The following is a 17,175-nucleotide window of genomic DNA, read 5'->3' on the forward strand; positions in this document are numbered from 1 at the left end:
ACGCTTCTTATTTGTTTCTCCTTCGATTAAATCGTGCATTGCCTGTTTGTTCGAGCTCCCCTGAGATGGTTCTGAGGACGACTTATCAAAATGTTCAGAAGACGAGCGAAGAAAAATGGGAGCTGACATACAGTATTGAGCTGTCAAGCCTTCAGTTTAGCAGATTAGCGCTCCTGTCTGAGCCGCGGTGGATGCATCATGAACAGGCTCTGGTATGAACACAGCAGTCAGCTTGACAGGACCTTAAACAATCGTTCAGTAATGAGACAAACATACCTTGACAGCTCATGATGGAGAATCGCGCGTCTAATTGAAGGAAAGCGGCTCAGTAAAACGCTGAGCTTTATCTCCAGGCAGTCAGGCCCCATCGAGGAAACAGAGTTTTGCTGGTTGGATAAACGTGTGGTCGATAACAACACCAACAACACCAGGATTTAGATATTAACTCTCATACGCTGCGCATGAATATTTATTTCAAAATGGAAGTTTACAGTAATAGCAAGACAAGAAAACTCATCATCATCATTAGCCTAATAAAAGAAAGCAAGCGTTTCATTTAAGACAGAATAAATACAGATTACTGGGCAAAAGGTTTTCTATATATCAATTATATATTAAAGCGCAAGAGTGTTTGAGGTAAAGGAAAATGAGCCCTGCAGCTGCATGTGTAAGTCTAGTAATAAGAGTCCGTGCTCCAACGCAGCAGCAGGAAGCGAAAAGACGGAAGGAAACTTTGAGGAAGTCTCTGATCTCTGCACAGTGTGTAATATATAGGACGATGCATACGTTCACACGGCGCCACCGCGTACGGCAGCTGTGTGTTGTGTATGTGGAGGCTGCAGATCTGAATGGAAATCATCCACAGATACAACCTGTCTGCACAGGTACGGCCGATTGAGTCGCTAACATGTCTTTCCTTTTTAAGTCCTACTTCGCTGCTCTGTTCTATCTTTATTCAGCACCAACATCAGCCTAATGCGTGTCCTGTACTTTAGAGCAGCATCTGAGGTGCTTTCTGTTTGGAGCCAATTAGCAAATTCTATTAGCTTACAGTAAATTAAGATATTTGCAAATATATCTGCAAATTAAGGCACATATTATTATTTAGTTCAACAACTACAGCGCTTATAATGCTGAAATTAATTTCATCTCATGCTACGAATTGTAGCGACCTTAATCTGCATTATTGTGTAAATACTGGCTTTGAAAAACACTATATGAAAAGTATTTATTGGTATTACTTTGGAGCAAAAGCTTCCACTGAAGAATGATGAAACCCAGAGGAAGAAGAAAGTGGGTTCTTTTGTAGCAGCAGCCCAAGCTGCAGCTTAGCCTAACCCTCTTCTTCCGTCTCCATCCCTTTGACTGTCCGTCCTCGCTGAGACAAATTCTCCGCACGGTTTCCCTCTCGCGCGCCGATTCCGGGAGCTGAACTTCAATCCAGAAGCAAACTGGATTAGCGCCTGGCCCTGGATGTGGCTTTACCTCCTGGAGACACAGCCGTGCTGAATTCCGCTCAGTGCTATCCTATTGTGGGGATTCCCAGGGACTAACCGTGAGGTCTGAGGCTGTTGTTATCAGCCCGTAGTGGGAGAGGGCCGCCGTCCTCCGCTTCCCACGTGGCCGGGGTGAAACAGGATGATGTCTGCCTGGGCTGAAGCGTGAGCCCGAGCTGCTTCCTCCCCTGCGCCCGCCACAGACGCGTCAGTCCCTCTTTGTTTCTACCTGAGTGATTCCTGTCCACTGGGAGGGCAAAGCAGGGGGACGACTGTGGGCAATGACCACGGATCCAGCAGAGGGTGTACAGGTAGAGGAGCAAAACAAAGTCCAGGGAGTGGAGAAAAAAATAAATACGTGGGCGGCATGAAAATATCAGAATAAACAGTGTGTTTGTTCACATGTTGGTACATACAATCCGATTCCACTCAAACACTGTTTGTGTAGCGTTTTCTGTCCATTCATTTCGTCTGACAGGTTTCTTCAAGGTGACTCATAAGATAACGCTCAAAAAGAATCAAATAAATACGATCAGATTGAGCGTCTGTACTCGGTGACTACCGTTGACTCACACGCCCTGTCACAGCGGATTTGTTGTTCTAGACTAACTCGCCTCGTAGTTCAAAGGGAAGATCAGCATCTCTCCGCCGTTGCTGAGCATCCACGAACCCGCTCGCTCTCGCGGTTCCCTGCCGAGAGACCAAGACAGAGGCCCGAATTACAATCAGATACTAAGCTACGGGTGGATGGTCCATCCGATGAGAATGGTTAGCGGCTGGTTCTCCCACCTGAGGGAAGGTTGGTGGCCTCCAGTTGTTCCTTTGATGAGGTAGCCTGTGGTCAAACGGGGACGGGGGCACAGGAAGAGAGGAAGGCAGGATGTCCTGGTACGGGCCGGCCTCTCTTACGTCTTCATAGAAGTGACTGTGGAAGTCCACAGGAAGGTAGGTGCCGTCTTGAAAAACACACACGCGGAGCTTAGACATGGACAAAGACACTCAGTCTCAGTTTATTCTGATGCATGAAGACTAATACTGCAGCTGGCCAAAGGTGAAACCAGGCTGACTTTGGACAGGAAGTGTTGTCCTGTTTACGCTGATGTGTATTTGCGTCCCACTAGACTTACGCGCTTCCTCCGGGTGTGTGCTCAGAGGCGGCCTGTAGTCAGCGGTGGGGTAATAATAGTGGGAACTTTCCTGAAATTAGCAGAACGGACGAGACAGCATCACAACAACTGGGAGCTTGTGCAACCTGAGCTGAATGACTGTTCCATGTGTTTGTGCATTGGAGGAGAGGTGACGGCGAGTGAGGACAAACAACACATGACACTTCCACTGGGTCATAGAGGTACACAACCAAGCAGAAGGTGTGAGCTGTTCCAAAGGTGAACAGTGAGGGTTAAATCAGGGCACGATCTGCACACCTGGGCAGCTAACACCAGCAGGATCAAACATCTGTAGGTGCGAGGCTGCTCCGTGGACACGAGGTTTCATCGAACGTTCTCCCCGCTTCCTTTCATCTCACTCAGCAAGTTTTCTCCGAGGCTCATGTCCTCGCTGGCCTTTTTGAAGTACCAAACGATAAATTTGTGGAGATCGATGTGTATTTTGAATGCTAATTGCGAGGTATTGATCTATGTTCCATCTCTGTGCGCAGCCAAAGGTTTCATTCGTTTATCCAGTTTTCCCGTTAGGGCTGAATCCTCCACTTCCTCCCCTGTCAGATCTCTTTACCCCCCTGCCTAACCTCTTCACTCCCCTCATCTATTTAACTCAACCTTCTGTGTCCCTGCATATTTTCTCAATTGCCCTTTTCTCTTTCTGTCGCCCTCCCCCTCTCACCGCGCCGTAGCTCTCGTAGATGTTGCTGTCGGCCTCTGATTCGGAGTCGATGAGGAGGGTGCGTTGAGCTCCGGTGTTGATCTTCTCTCTGCTCTCGTACTTGTTCGAGTTGCTTACAGTTGACTGGCTGGACCTGCACAGGAAAATCTGATTATGTGACCTCCTTGAATAAATTCCCCATAAATCCTAATCCCCACTGAGAACCTTTGGGTATGTATTAACAGTCGATGACATCACACAGGTACACAGTGTAAACCTATTTAGTGCAGGGTTACGTAGTCACTGTGATGGCACTAATTGACACAGAGAAGCAGGTTGTATTGTCACTGGATCTGGTGTCAGATGTGTCAGTGTGGATGTGTGCATCGCCTTGAACACACCTGTTTTCTTCATCCTTCTTTCCATCCAGTGCACCGGCTTCTCCGACCCCTGCAGGGAAAACGGAGAGACGGGGAAAGAAGCTTAGCGTTAGGAAATGAGAACTTGAAAACAGGAGCGGGGTCCACGCGCTGAAATTGATCAGAGTAGCACAAATAGGGACGGGAAAGTGAGAGCAAATTAAAGACAACTGAGCTGCGGAACATCTGCTGTGTGTTAAAAAACCAGAGAAACAAACAATAAGTGACGGAGGGGGAGGCGTTGACAGCGGAGTGAAGAAGAAATAGAAAGAGACAGATGGAGAGATGGAGAAAGGACATGGAGGCCAATGAAACAAAAGATTGGTATGAAACATTAGAAGTGGCAGGTTTGATTGATTGAGTGTGTTAAAGAAGGAGCAGGAGAGGAGACGCTACGGAGGAATAAAACGAAGGGCAAGGAGAGCAGAGAGGCTGAGCTGACGCATCAGAACAACCTCTCTGTGATGGAGGAATGCACGAGTCATGTCATCAGCGCGGCTACTGCACCTGTCCGACCTTGCCTCTTTTTCCACCTCCGTCCGAAGAAGCAGCCCAGTGAGTTCAGCACCAGCAGGACTCCAAACACCACCACAAACACCAGAGTCAAACGAAACCCACCGGCACCTAGTTCACAAAGCATTAGTCAGAGAATCGTAATGAAAGTTAAAACGATTGGGGGAGATAAAGCCGACTTACACAGCGCCAGCCACTCTCTCAATTGTCTTTATTGATTAAAGGCTAGCAGAGGGGGGGGGGGGGGGGTACGTATGGGCGCCATGACAACCACCACTCTCGCAGAGCAAACATTAACAGCCTTGGAGGTGCATAGATTAACATGATTTAGTCAAATGAAGCCAGCTGCTGTGCAAACACCAATTTCCAGCTGCCCTTAAGACCTTTTCAGAGGGTTGTGATGGAAGACTCACTCTGTGAGGCTGAATCATCATCAGGAGCAGCCTCTCCGTCTTCCGGCCAGTCTGAGCAGAAGCAAGGCAGGAAATACTCATTAAAACAACTTACTGTTACAGTTCATATGTCGGCACTGAGCAGGGGTTACTCCAAACTGACCCTTGGTGGTGATGGTTAGCATTGCATTGTTGTCAGCATAGTCACTCTCCCCCATTGCGTTCAGCGCGTTGACAGAGAAGTTGTAGCTGGTGACAGGCTGCAGCCCGGTGACGGTGAAGGTCACGGCGTCGGGAGGGAAGACGTCCACGTACAGGAAACTAGCAGACTGAGCCCAGCGGTATCTGGCAACCGGAAGGCCCCGTCAGGCGCAAATCTTTTATTGTGAAAGGGTACTGCGTTTCCTTGAAGTCTCACCGTATGCGAAACCTTTGGTGCAGACCACCGTTGAAGCCTGGAATCCACTCCAGAGTGACGGAGTCATGAGTGACAGTGACTTGGCGGAACGATGAAGGAGGATCTGGGTGATCTGAGGACAAAGGGATGGAAAGGTGGGGAAATCTTTCAAATCAGTGAGAGAGAGAGAGAGAGAGAGAGAGAGAGAGAGAGAGAGAGAGAAACCCTTCACTCAACAGATATCTGTTTGAAAAGACTCAGGTTGCTAAGACACAGACGTTTGCCTTATGGATTTGGACCTTTCACAAATAGACACTGTGATGTTATTAAAGGGGAGCAGAGCTGGTCGGTCGCACTTTAGCCACTCGTCGAAGCCCCATTCAGCAGTCGATCCGCTCACAAGGTGTCGTCCTTTTGTTTGACAATTCAAATTCATGATGTGTGTCGGGTTTTATTTTAAGAGAGGAGTTTGGCCAAAGCTACTCGGAATGAAAGTGGAAGTGAGTGGAAATCAGGGAGAATAGATGATCAGCAGAGTCAACACTTGTCAGTGAGCCTCCAAAGCCTCTTTGTTTTTTAAGAGCTTATCTCTTCTTAATCACAGTTTATTCCACAGGCTTCCAAAGAATATCTTTTTGACAGCAACAGCTTTGGATTTTTCCCTTTTTAACAGGGCATCGCTCTTTATCTGCTTTTCTTTCTTACAGTCGGGCTTTGTTGTATGAATGACGGGGGGGGAAAAAGGGCAGAACTACGACGGATCCCTCGCAGAACAAAGTGGCTGATTTGTCCAATTTATCCAACCAAAGTCATGCAATGGAAGATGAAGCCTCTTGATTATTATCAATATTGTGAGCAAAGATCAAAGGAGGCAAAACCAGCCCCTCGGTCTGACGCGAGGCACCGCTTCCGTCAGGGTAGTGAGGGGAAAGTAGATTACTTTGCATTTGGAGCGTGGCAAGACGAAGGGTGGATTTGGGGGCAGGAGGAGAGCGGCGAGGGAGGGGAGAGAGGGAGATAGTCATGTAGCCCAGCAACATCGCGGGGGGAGGCGAGGCGAGGGGAGGCTCTGCTCGTCTCTGGCTCCAGGCTGCAGCCCAGTTTGCAGAGTAAATAATTCCCACTATCGGCTCCACTCACAGGATTCCGGGGCAGAGAGGTCAGCCTTATTTGGATCTCGTCTCCTTCAAATCCAAAAAGCACCGTGCTGAGGAGAAAAAAAAAAATCTCTCTCTTCCTCTCAGGCTCGAAAATGATAAGGAAGCATGTAAAATGTATTATCACTGCGTCAGATTAATTATGAATATTCAACGCAGCGGCGAAAACAGGGCCAATATTGGAATGTACTTTATGCTCTTCATAGTAAACATTAAACGTGTCCAATGGCGGCTGTGGGCCTTTGCTGAGAGCAGGACTTTGTTGATAGCGGCGGTGGCGCAAGGGTACACTTGTAGCTCCGAGGCACAGAGTCCAAGCACGGCGGAACAGCGAAGTATATCACTGCAGCATTATCTGAGTGTGAAATGAAGTAGTGCTACAGGCCCCGCGATAAGGCAGAGATAGAGCCGTGGAGCGCGTTTCTTACGGGGCCGACTCTGAGGAGCAACAGCTCTCTCCGGCCTCCACAGCGCGGCGCGCTCAGCCCTCGGCCCCCCCACATTATTGTAATGTTGCCGGATAAACCTTGGACAAGGCAACGCCGACAATTATGTTAAGTTTCTGTCAAGAAATGCATAATTCCCCGCACGCTGTGGGCCCCCGCCACTGATTCTAATTCAGCGCCATTCATTTACAGCGGCCGTAGGTGGGGCCGCGCCACGGGGCTGCATCAACAGAGCTCCTTCCACCAAGGTGAGCGAGCTCCAGTCTACACTGGCCCTTAGCTCTGCTGTAGTCCAACAACTGCTAGATGGGATGAGGTGTGTGAAGGCAGTGTTACTCTCCGAGAGAGAGAGAGAGAGATTAGATGCAGCTGGGACCAATGTGATGCATATTTAAAATATCATTGCTCTATTCAATCTCTAAATATGGTGATTTTGAACTAGACTGAAGGTCTCCATTAGCTGATACAGGGTTGTTCTTCCAAGCTTGTAAAACCTCTCAGAGATACATGGTTTAAGCAGGATTATGGGGTAGATGGCCTTAGCCTCCTGCCTACACACACACACACACACACACACACACACACACACACACACACACACACACACACACACACACACACACACACACACACACACACAAATACTTGTGCTGACGAGCTGAATGTCCAGCCTGTCTTCCCCGAGGGAGTTGCGAGCCGTGCAGCTGAAGACGGCGTAGTCCAGCGCCGCGCTCACGTTCACCACTCGAACTGTGCTGGTGTGGATGGCGCCCTCCCTCGCCGTGCGCTCCTCATACCTGCAGCACGCGCACGCACGCACACACACGCACGCGTGCACACACACAGCAGGGATTGTGATGTCCTGCAGATTGCACTAAGTCACCCAATTTCACACATCAAAGAAGCATTAAACAGGTATTTGCATAGTGAAAGGCAAAGTATAAAATGCTCTAAACCTGGACTTAGTGTTGAAATAGCAAGAAATAGCAAAAGAATATATTATATTAGGGCTGAACTTAATCTAATTGTGAGGATTCATCAGTATGTAACCAACTGCTGACAGTGGCAGTTAAGTTAATGGTGAATATAATGGCAACAGGAAGCGTGGAATGGATTAATGCTTTTTTTTTTACCTGGGGTTTGCAAAGTCCATGAGCACGCCGTTCTTCTCCCAGGAGAAGTGGACGCGAGGAACGCCCTCTGCCTGGCACGCCACCTCCGCCGTGCTGGCGCCGTCGCCTCTGCTGGCCACCTTCCTCCACTGGGCTCCCTTCTGAAGCTCTGGTTTGACTGCACGTGTGCGAGACAGAAACGGGGGGTTATTTATAGATGAATCAGGAGCAAATGACAAGCACGACGACACGGACTCACACTGAACCACCAGCTGCACGTCGGCGCTGGCAGGGGGTGCTATGCCATTATTGGCTATGCACTGGTAAAGACCAGCGTGAGCCCGAGTCACATTATGGATCGTCAGCACGCCTGATTCATCTTCCTGGGTCTGCTCTCCCAACTCCACCTCCTCTTCTCCCTGCAGAAGACGGAGTAAAGGGGAGTAAGCTGAGGACAACGGCTATCCCTCAATACACCCCCCACTCCTGAGTGAGGGCTGGGGGGGGGGCAAGACAGGTAGACAGAGAGGGGGAGTCGGAGTGAAACGGGGGTGGGATCGGCATCGAGGGAACACGCTTCGAGGACAGAGAAGGATAATGCCAAGGGTTGGGGAGCCAAAGGGAAAGAGGGGAGGCGGGGCTGTGTGGGGTGAAAGCGGGACACGCTGCACTGCCAGGGGGTGGGTTAGATTGGAGAAGGCATCAGTAGATACAGAGACCACGCCATATTGACGAATGTGCCCTTTAGTCACGCAGCAGTAATGAAAGCCATTTTTCTGGATTTGGGCTGGGCATGAAGCAGGAAGAGGTGGGGTGGAAGGATAGTTAGAGCCAGTGAAATACGGCGCATCAGTGCATTTAGAGAGGCCGTGATGAATGGCAGGAAAGGATAAAATAATAGAAAGGAAGCCAGATAAAGTAAATATAATTCAGGGGATGACAGGATTTCTGTTTGTGTGTGTGTGTGTGTGTGTGTGTGTGTGTGTGTGTGTTTATGTAGCCCGCACCAGCCATTTCCAGGAGAACATGCCAGATATAATGGGGTTGGCATCTGCCACGCATATAAGGTCTGCTGTTCCCCCCAGCTTCACAGACACGGGGTCCTTCTCCGCTTTGACACTGGCAGCATCTGCAGGGAGGAGACGGAGGCGGGAGCAAAGGTTAATATGCCGACCTGGGACGAATCACGTTCCAGCCCATTAAACACACATTCTGCTATATTACTGTAATTATTCTTACATTTGTTTTGTGTTTTCCTTCCTCTTGTTCATGAACCCGGCCTAATTGGCCTCTGTCCCCCATCCACAGTGCCATTAACCTCTCTTACGTCGCATGCTTTTGCAGACTAAACTGCGGACCGGTCGCGCGACCCGTTCATCAAACAATCTCGCCTTCCCAGCACCACGGCTCCCGGTAGTTTCTTTGCTTGTCTGGAGCTCAACAAGCCTTTTACACTTCCCACGGGTGCCGTGTACTTCCCGCGCAACAATGAGGCCATTAGCAGCAACTAAATGTACACGTTCACACTTGTGCGTGGTAGGAAACACCAGAGAGACACGGACCTTTGTGTCGACGGGGTCCAAACGCGTTGGTCTGCTAACCAGCAGCGACATTGTTAAGTGGACTACACTGTCAGCCATAAAAGCTACCACAATTCCCCATACATAATGTAAAATCTACAACTGTCAAGCCCAGTTACGTCAGGATGGCAGAATCCATTAGGACGTACCATGGGCTTTGGAGAAACAGACGGACCTACATTTCAACGCGTCCATAATTAAATCATCAGTATCGGGGCAGAGGGCCTGGAGCTCCAGGCTGGGCCTGGGGCGGCGGTGGAGGTGCGCGGCCTTGCGTGGAGGCCTAATGAATGAGGCACGTGTGCAGCGCCGCCGCTCGGTGCACGTTGAGGCGCAGGCGGTAAACGGGCGGCGGGTTCCACTCCAAGGCGGAGAACACACTGTTGCCGTATCTACGAGAAGCTGCCGGTGCTTCGTGTTGGAGAGGAGACGGCTTCACGGAGCCAAATCGTGTCGATGACCCAGCACCACAGCCCACAGGCATGTTGGACTTGGACGGCAGCCAGGTAAAAATAATTACTGTAAAAGTACACTTTATATAATTTTGTGGCGGGTCTTTTTTTTTTTTTAAGTTTGGCCCAGTTTGTTCTGAGGCGCTGCTCATTTTAAAGGTGACTCTGACTGTCTGACCCACTTTACACTTTAAAAATAATGTGTTTACTCCGCTATAGTACACTGACGACGAGACGCTATTCATAAATACAGTAAGGAGAGTCATGCGGGATCTTACACTGAACGTCCAGCCTGATGGAGGTTTGATTTTCACCCTCGTCGTTGGTGCATGTGACGGTATAAACGCCGGCATCTTTCCTCGTCACGTTCTCGATGTGCAGCGAGTCCGACGAGTCGTACTGCAGACCTCCCTCTTTAAAGGAACATACGCACGCAGAGCAAACATATTAGGGATGCATTACACGCTCATCAACCGCATGTCCTCTGGACTCTGGGCTCCGGGCGACATCTAATTCTGCATTATTGATTGACCTGGCTGGATTCCCACATCCAGTCAACAATGGGCTGCTCCAAACACCTCCCGCGCCGCGGCACTAAAACTGTAACAGTTTCTTTTTTGCGTCACACTCAGGATACAGTCATTTTACGAGGAGAGGTGCCAGAGCTCACGGGAACAGAGAGCGGCTGCAGCCGGGCCCCGGTGACGCCGGCCTGGAGGAGAAGCCGGCTTTAGAACCGTTGTGTTGCATTCAGGGAGGCAGCAATCCTCATTTAGACTGCATACATTAGAGCCATAATGAGAATCACATTTGGCAGGGACCCACGCTAGCTAACCTGCCATGTTTTATTCAGGCCCTGAACGGCAGCACTGAGTGCTTTACTTGCTGGCTCAGCTCGACTAGGACCTGGTTTATAGAGCCATCACGCAGCCTGGGATCACCTTTGACCAGCCTCTCCCGCCGGTGCCGCCAACTGCAGGACACCTCCTCCGGGTTCGCCGAGACCAGCAGCGGGATGCTCGCCCCGGCGTCCTCCACCACCTGGACCTGCGTCGGCTGCTCGGGGCTGAACTCCGGTGGGTCTGACACAGAAACGGGGCGTGAAATATAGCTGCGGGGAAAAGTTGGAGCGAGACCGAACAGACACGCACGCGGCGAGAAGAAGAGCGTGGAGACGCAAGCGGCGCCAGCGTGGAAACTGTAAGAGACACTAACGAGAGTCAGACCAATAGAACGTCGACGTCCCACCAATAATTCCAGATCGAAGCAGCTTCACAGGCTCAGGCGACGGGGGAGTGAGACAACGGGAGGGAAGAGACAGGCATTAAAAGCACGAGTGACAGTGCTCTTGTCCAACCGCAGCTCTGCACAAACACACAGCGACATGCCTTCATGCTCGCGCGCAGCGCCGGGCTTTGAAGCCGCGGCTGGCTGCTGCCTGTGAAATGGCATCAAAGGCAAACATGACCGCGCGGCAAAGCAAATGCACAATTAGGACACACCGCCGCGGAGCTCAACAGACCCACAAATCACAACAAAGGTTTCCAGTAAACAAAGCGAGCATTGCTGGCATTTGTGAGCTACGCGTCCACACGGTACGGATCATCATTCTGCATCATTTGCCGCTCCTGCGAAGCAGAGCGCCCTCCTTACAGCGCACGTCGAGCTTGAAGAAGGTGTTGACGCCCTCGGCCAGCGCGGGGTTGTAGGCCTGGCAGACCACCCGCTGGCTGTGGTGCTGCGAGCTCAGGTTGAGGGACAGGGAGCTGCCCACGGACACGCCGCCGTACGGGGCCCTCCGGGGGGGCTGGTCCACGCCCTGGAGCCTGGGAACCCACAAACAGATCAGAACCCGAGCCGGACGCGGTCACGATCCCAACCCGCCGCCGAGCCGCACCTCAGGAGGCCCAGGCTCCAGGAGATGTTGGATTTGGGGTTGCTACTTCCAGCCTGGCAGTCCAGATTTACAGCCTGGCCCCGATGAAGGTTCTTCTGGGTGGTTGTGATCTTCATACTTATGGCTGTAACTGGACAAGAACACGTGGCGTATGAGATGCTCCTGCTATAAATCTGCTCAAATGTCCGAACTAGCACTTGTGTGACTCACACTGCACCCTGAGCTTGGTGGAGGCGGAGATGGTCTTCTCGGCCTCGTTGGTGGCGGTGCAGCGATACGTGGCCAGGTTGTCGCTGGCGCTCAGGGCCACGACCAGCTCTCGGGCCACGCCGCGGTCGAAGGACGTCTGCCGCAGCGCCTCAGCCACCGGCTTCCCGTTCTGAAGCGAGAGGAGCGGCGGCTCAATGCCCCGGGGCGAGCGGAGGGGAGCACGCGCTCCAAGACACCGACCTTGAACCACGCCAGGGTCCCGCGAGGATTCCCGCCGGTGGCAAAGCAGATGAGCCGGACTTTGGTCCCGGCGCGAAGGGGGACGTCCTGAGGAGGAGCGTCCAGCCAGACCTTCTGAGGAGGGTCTGAAACAGGAGCCAACAGATTCAGCTGCTCCATCGTTTCATACATACGTTCACAACTCAGCTATAATATTTACCTGGTCGCGTACACTAAGCAATGTTTCATGAAATTCAGCAACGCTTTACACACTTGGGTGTGTAAAAATAAAAATATCTGTTTTTTCCCTTTTGAAATTCGACTGGAAATATGGATATAAATTCAGCTCTGTTCAGATACAATCAGCTATTCTTTGAATGTTGCAGCAACATTCAGCACTGTAGCATGTTCTTAATGAAATGCTTCATCCAGTTACGCTTGACACCTTCCTGGGCCATAAAAAAAACTGCGCGACACAAAACAAAGGCGTTAAAGGGATCGCACAACGCTTACTCACAATAAACAGTGAGTTTGGCCGTCTGCGTCTTGGAGAAATGCGTCCCCTTGTTGAAAGCCTCGCAGGTGAGCTCCAGCCCGTCCTCCTCCCGGGAGGCGCGGTGGGTCATGTTGGACATGGTTGTCATCCCTCCATTGTCTCCCTGTGGACACAGAGCACGCGTGACAGTTCAGTGAGGGGACGCACGGCCTCGCTTCCTTCCTCGGTCTTTGGAGGGAGAGCGGGCGAGAGAGAGAGGGAAACCATCAGGGAGAAAAACAAGCCACACTGGTTTCTCTGGGTGAATACAGATGGCAAATTAGCTGCTGTAATAACTGATGTTGTGCACGGCCTGTGATAAATAAGCATATTCATCTGACTCACCTGCTTTGCGCGCGGTTATAAATTGAGCAAAGCACCATTTTGCACCTGCCTGATAGTGGTCATGCCTATGCAGCACATCTGGTTATTAAAGCCATTATTGTGGTGATTACTGTAAAAGCCACAGTCTGAGAGACTAACAAAGACACTGGACAGGAGCGTCAGTCTTCATTAACCTCACACTGTTTCAGATGCATTAACGTTCACACGCGGCGCGCCGGGCGCCGCGCGCGCGATCAAATGGACACGCTACTGCCAGATGAATAAAGAGCTTGTTTAATAATGCTCATATTCTGTGTCAGCTTTTATTCACTTTGATCTTATTAACATACACAAAAGAGGAGAAGGGCGGCGGAACGCTCCTTTCGGAGTCGGCCGCTGACTTCAGACGCGGCCGCGCTGCTTTCTTTCTTCTTTAAAGGTTCGCGCGGGGTCACACTTCGAGTTGAGGAGTCTTTTAATGCAGTGGGAGGCATTTTAATAGCTCTTAGTCGGTGCCCGATGCTGGAGGAACGCTCGACTGAAGGCCGGCGCTTTTCCAAATCCTTTTTGATGTTTCTGCTTCACGAAGGCTAAACAAGAGCGCAGTCCCACCTTCTCCACGCTGACGACGGAGGTGTTGAGCTCCTTGTGGCCGAGCCACCAGCGGATCTGGACGGGAGGATTGCTGGACGAGGCGAAGCAGCCCGCGTTCATCTCCTCCCCTTCGGTGGCGGTGAACGAGCCCGACAGAACCACCTCCGCGGGCTCGACTGGCGCGGTCACAAAGAAAAAAAAAACACACAAAGACAAATCAGTGGAACGATCGCCCCGCGAATAGCGCATTCAACAGCTGCCTGTTCTGATCGCAGTGGCGGTGCAACTATTTTTGGATGTGCAACACAGAGCTGCATCGAGGGTGAGGGGGGAAAATCACTTTGAGTGGCAACTTGTTTTCTCAGGAGGTTTTTCAGCGCGGTCTCTAAAGTCTGCTTCGTTTTCACCGCGAGGGGCGACGAGGTACAATAGCTGCAGGCGAAGCCATGCCGCCGCACAAAGCCTGTGGGGGAACACAAAGGATGGGGGACCGGGCTGGAAGACACGGGAGCGAAAGGGCCACGCATGTAAATCTGTGTCTGTCCCACACGGGACGCGGAATGTGATGCTGAAACGACACAGACGCCGTGAGGTACGAGAGGCATATTCGTATAACACAAGCGAGACTCATTCCGTGCCCTCCAGCTTCTGCCAGCGCCCGGAGCGCAGTCAGCACTCAGCCGCTCCGCTTCAATATCCACGAACGGGGGACTGGGAGACGCGGCGCCGCTGATGAAAGCGGCGGCGCCGGGGAGCCTCAGCCACCTTTGCACCGCCGCGGCGAGGGATTTCCACTCGGGCTGATTCTGATTCCAAGCGTATTTACATAAAATAGGTGCATCAATCACACAGCATTTAAGGCTGTGACTAACATCGTCTGGCTCTGTAGTGGAAATCAGGCTATTGTTAGACGCCACGCACCAAAGCTGCTGAATATTAATTCTGTATTTGTTTTATTGTTGCTGAAACAAACATTTTCTATTCAGAGAGAAAACTATAATCTATTAAACATGTGCGTTGCGGTCGCACAACGTGTAGGCTTTACTGCCTCGGGATTGTGCACTGAAGCAATTCAGCTAAATTAGTGTAGCAGCTATGAAAGAGCGTGCAGTGATACTAATCTGGAGGCAGTCAGAATTATGGGCTGGAGCTATAATAACCATTAGTTTCATTAATGATATTAGCATTAGAATTTATGCTGGGACAGCAAAAGAATTGGTTTTGGAGGTAAGACTCTTATTATATTCCTCTGCCTCATGTCCATATCCTCAATAATCCATCGCTGCAAGTCGCGCCAGGGCTTTGTCTGTAAGCGCCGCGCTCTATATTAAGCATCGTTTTCACTCACAGAGCACGGTGATTGTGCGGCTGACAGACTGGGGCGACGGCGACACGAGGTTGAGGCTTTCGCAGCGCAGCACCGCCTGGTTGTCGGCGGGGCCGATCTTCAGGTTGAGGATGCTGCTGGACCGCTGCAGCGCGGCATCCTCCTCCCAGGTCGTGGACAGGACCTCTCCGTTCTGACGCACAGGGAACAGGAAGGAGCAGCAACACGTTTGCAGGATGTGGAGTGTGGTGTAGAAACTACCGACGCGGCAGGTTCCTCAGTTAGAACAGATCATTATGCCAACCTTGGTCCAGTGGAGAGTGGCCAGGGGGTTTCCACTGTGCGACACACACTTCAGCACGAGCAGCCTCCCCGCCTTCACCTCCTCTCTCTCCAGACCCACAATGACTGGAGGCAGAGGTCGGACTGCAGGCAAACAAGACACCAGAATAAAAGGAGACTGGACACAGGAGAGTGGAGCAGAGAGCGACGGGGCACGGGACGAACAGGAAAGAAAACGGACCTAGTTGTTCTGGGAAAAGAGGGGTGAGACGTGACCATCAATAAGACAACGTGAAAATAACTGCTCGGCGCTGAGAACGCTCTTGGAGCCTGAATAGGAAGCCTCCCTATTTGTGGAGACAGGCCCAATAAATTGGCCACATTCAACACGGCTGTGGTGGACGAGGTCCGGATCTGATGAAAGCATTAAGTATTAAAGAAGCAGTGAGCTGGATCCAGTCCATAAAGCAACATAACAGATGTTCAAACAGTAATAAGGCAACGTGAAATATGAATAAATTACAGCCTCCTTGAATAAAATATATGCAGTAAAATAAATTAGAGGGGGACGGGCCTTTGTTATTGCTGCAATCAGTTTCAGGGAGCAGGCTGCAGACCCTGGGCCAGCGTGACAAATTGCCACCTTGCTAACAATCTGGCTGCATGGAAATGGCCACCGTGCTGGCTTTGATGGGCCGGCGTGCTGAGCGGGACTGCGGCGCCGGGCGCCGCTGCCGCAACATTAGCGGAGGAACGCAGGCTGCCGGCGACCCCTAAAAACAGCGGCGGCGGCGGATAATGTGCACGAGGACGGATGCAGACAGCGTTAAGGTGTCTCGTCGGCCTGGTTGTAGAACCACCGATCTCATCTACACTTTGGGTCGGACTAACGTCGCTCCACCGGCGGCGGCGGCGCGGCGCCGGTGCGGCCATGCGTGTCCGTGGGCGGGCGTCAGTTCGCCGTCGCCTCGGCCGCTCCTGTTCGCGCCGCTAACGCGGCATGAGCGCGCGCCCCGCCGCCCCCGGCTCCGGCGTCTCCCGTGTTGTGCCCGGTGTCCGTACGTGAGTGTATGTGTTTTGAAAGCAGCGGAGGTGTTGACTGTCGGCTCGCAGACACGTTGAGACACTCACAGTACACGTCCATGGTCACGGTGGTCTCCACGGGCCGGAAGAGGACGGAGTTCCTGGCGTGACACGCCAGCTGTCTGCCGTGGTCGGAGCTCAGGGCGGTGACGCTTTGAGAGGCAACAGAGACACGCACGTGCTGAATCTCTGAAGAAAAGTAAGTTATACGGAAGTCCAGTAGTTTGGTAAATATGCTCACATCTTATTATTTTACAACTTGTGTCATGTAAAAAGGCCAGAATCCCGATCCCAGTCCCAGTCCCTGCATTGCAGTGGATTCCTCCCCAGTTCTATTTACTTTCTCTGTTTATGTCTTGTATATCAAATTACAGCACAATGTCAACCATAACAATCACACATGGCCCACTGCTGCGTGTGCTCAGTGTGAATATGAGGAAGGAGCATCAATATTGCTTAAGACCTTGGCGCTTCTGCAACGGAGCTGAACAACACTGCAGCTGCACAGAACCAATGTTATCTCGGAATATGACAAGAGGTTATTATCTCTGACACAGAGGAGACAAGCAGGATTAAAGTAATCTATGGCCTTGTTTAATGTATAGGCACCTGGCGAACCAGCGAGGATCGGATCCGTCGCGCTGCTGGAATGTAATTTTGTGCATTTGACAGGAGCTAATTCAATCACACAGAGCCACGAAACAGTTTGAATTCATTGTGCTCACTAAGACAGAAGGAGAAAATAAGAGCGGGGTTAAGAAAACAGGAAGAAGAAGAAAGAGAGAGAGAGAGATAGAAGCGAGAAACAGAGAGCGACTGGGAGGAAGTGAGCGGGTCGGTGAGGAGAATGCGGCTGGCAGGCGAACGAACGCATACGTTGCTTCGGCACGCGTGTTCAGGAGCTTATCCTTTGAGCCAG

General features: G+C 51.3%; 1 protein-coding gene and 1 long non-coding RNA gene across 6 annotated transcripts in view; one reads left to right on the plus strand and one right to left on the minus strand.

Moving 5' to 3' along the window:
* Positions 1 to 453: 453 nt before the first annotated feature.
* Positions 454 to 17,175, minus strand: part of nphs1 (NPHS1 adhesion molecule, nephrin) — a 31,742-nt gene continuing 15,020 nt past the window's right edge. For 2 of the 5 annotated variants that reach the window (XM_055503322.1, XM_055503324.1), the window contains 25 exons: positions 17,133 to 17,175; positions 16,305 to 16,408; positions 15,196 to 15,317; positions 14,913 to 15,084; positions 13,583 to 13,740; positions 12,629 to 12,770; positions 12,133 to 12,257; positions 11,893 to 12,061; positions 11,683 to 11,812; positions 11,439 to 11,611; positions 10,727 to 10,867; positions 10,064 to 10,198; positions 8,761 to 8,882; positions 8,013 to 8,172; positions 7,775 to 7,931; positions 7,287 to 7,438; positions 5,060 to 5,171; positions 4,805 to 4,986; positions 4,663 to 4,713; positions 4,244 to 4,360; positions 3,719 to 3,767; positions 3,339 to 3,471; positions 2,624 to 2,693; positions 2,286 to 2,452; positions 454 to 2,186 (listed from right to left, as the gene is read on the minus strand). The exon at positions 17,133 to 17,175 is cut by the window's right edge. In XM_055503322.1, coding sequence (XP_055359297.1) covers positions 2,097 to 2,186; positions 2,286 to 2,452; positions 2,624 to 2,693; positions 3,339 to 3,471; positions 3,719 to 3,767; positions 4,244 to 4,360; positions 4,663 to 4,713; positions 4,805 to 4,986; positions 5,060 to 5,171; positions 7,287 to 7,438; positions 7,775 to 7,931; positions 8,013 to 8,172; positions 8,761 to 8,882; positions 10,064 to 10,198; positions 10,727 to 10,867; positions 11,439 to 11,611; positions 11,683 to 11,812; positions 11,893 to 12,061; positions 12,133 to 12,257; positions 12,629 to 12,770; positions 13,583 to 13,740; positions 14,913 to 15,084; positions 15,196 to 15,317; positions 16,305 to 16,408; positions 17,133 to 17,175 — 3,176 coding nt within the window. In that variant the 3' untranslated portion in view covers positions 454 to 2,096. The remainder of the gene's footprint in view (positions 2,187 to 2,285; positions 2,453 to 2,623; positions 2,694 to 3,338; positions 3,472 to 3,718; positions 3,768 to 4,243; positions 4,361 to 4,662; positions 4,714 to 4,804; positions 4,987 to 5,059; positions 5,172 to 7,286; positions 7,439 to 7,774; positions 7,932 to 8,012; positions 8,173 to 8,760; positions 8,883 to 10,063; positions 10,199 to 10,726; positions 10,868 to 11,438; positions 11,612 to 11,682; positions 11,813 to 11,892; positions 12,062 to 12,132; positions 12,258 to 12,628; positions 12,771 to 13,582; positions 13,741 to 14,912; positions 15,085 to 15,195; positions 15,318 to 16,304; positions 16,409 to 17,132) is intronic. The other 3 variants (XM_041067854.2, XR_008692888.1, XM_055503323.1) reach the window with 3 other exon arrangements.
* Positions 5,063 to 9,904, plus strand: LOC121201727 (uncharacterized). The gene is made up of 2 exons (XR_005896804.2): positions 5,063 to 5,193; positions 8,754 to 9,904. It is a non-coding gene; the product is annotated as an uncharacterized LOC121201727 (long non-coding RNA).

The sequence above is a fragment of the Betta splendens genome, chromosome 16 (assembly GCF_900634795.4).
Source record: "Betta splendens chromosome 16, fBetSpl5.4, whole genome shotgun sequence".
In the NCBI taxonomy this organism is placed as follows: Eukaryota; Metazoa; Chordata; class Actinopteri; order Anabantiformes; family Osphronemidae; genus Betta; species Betta splendens.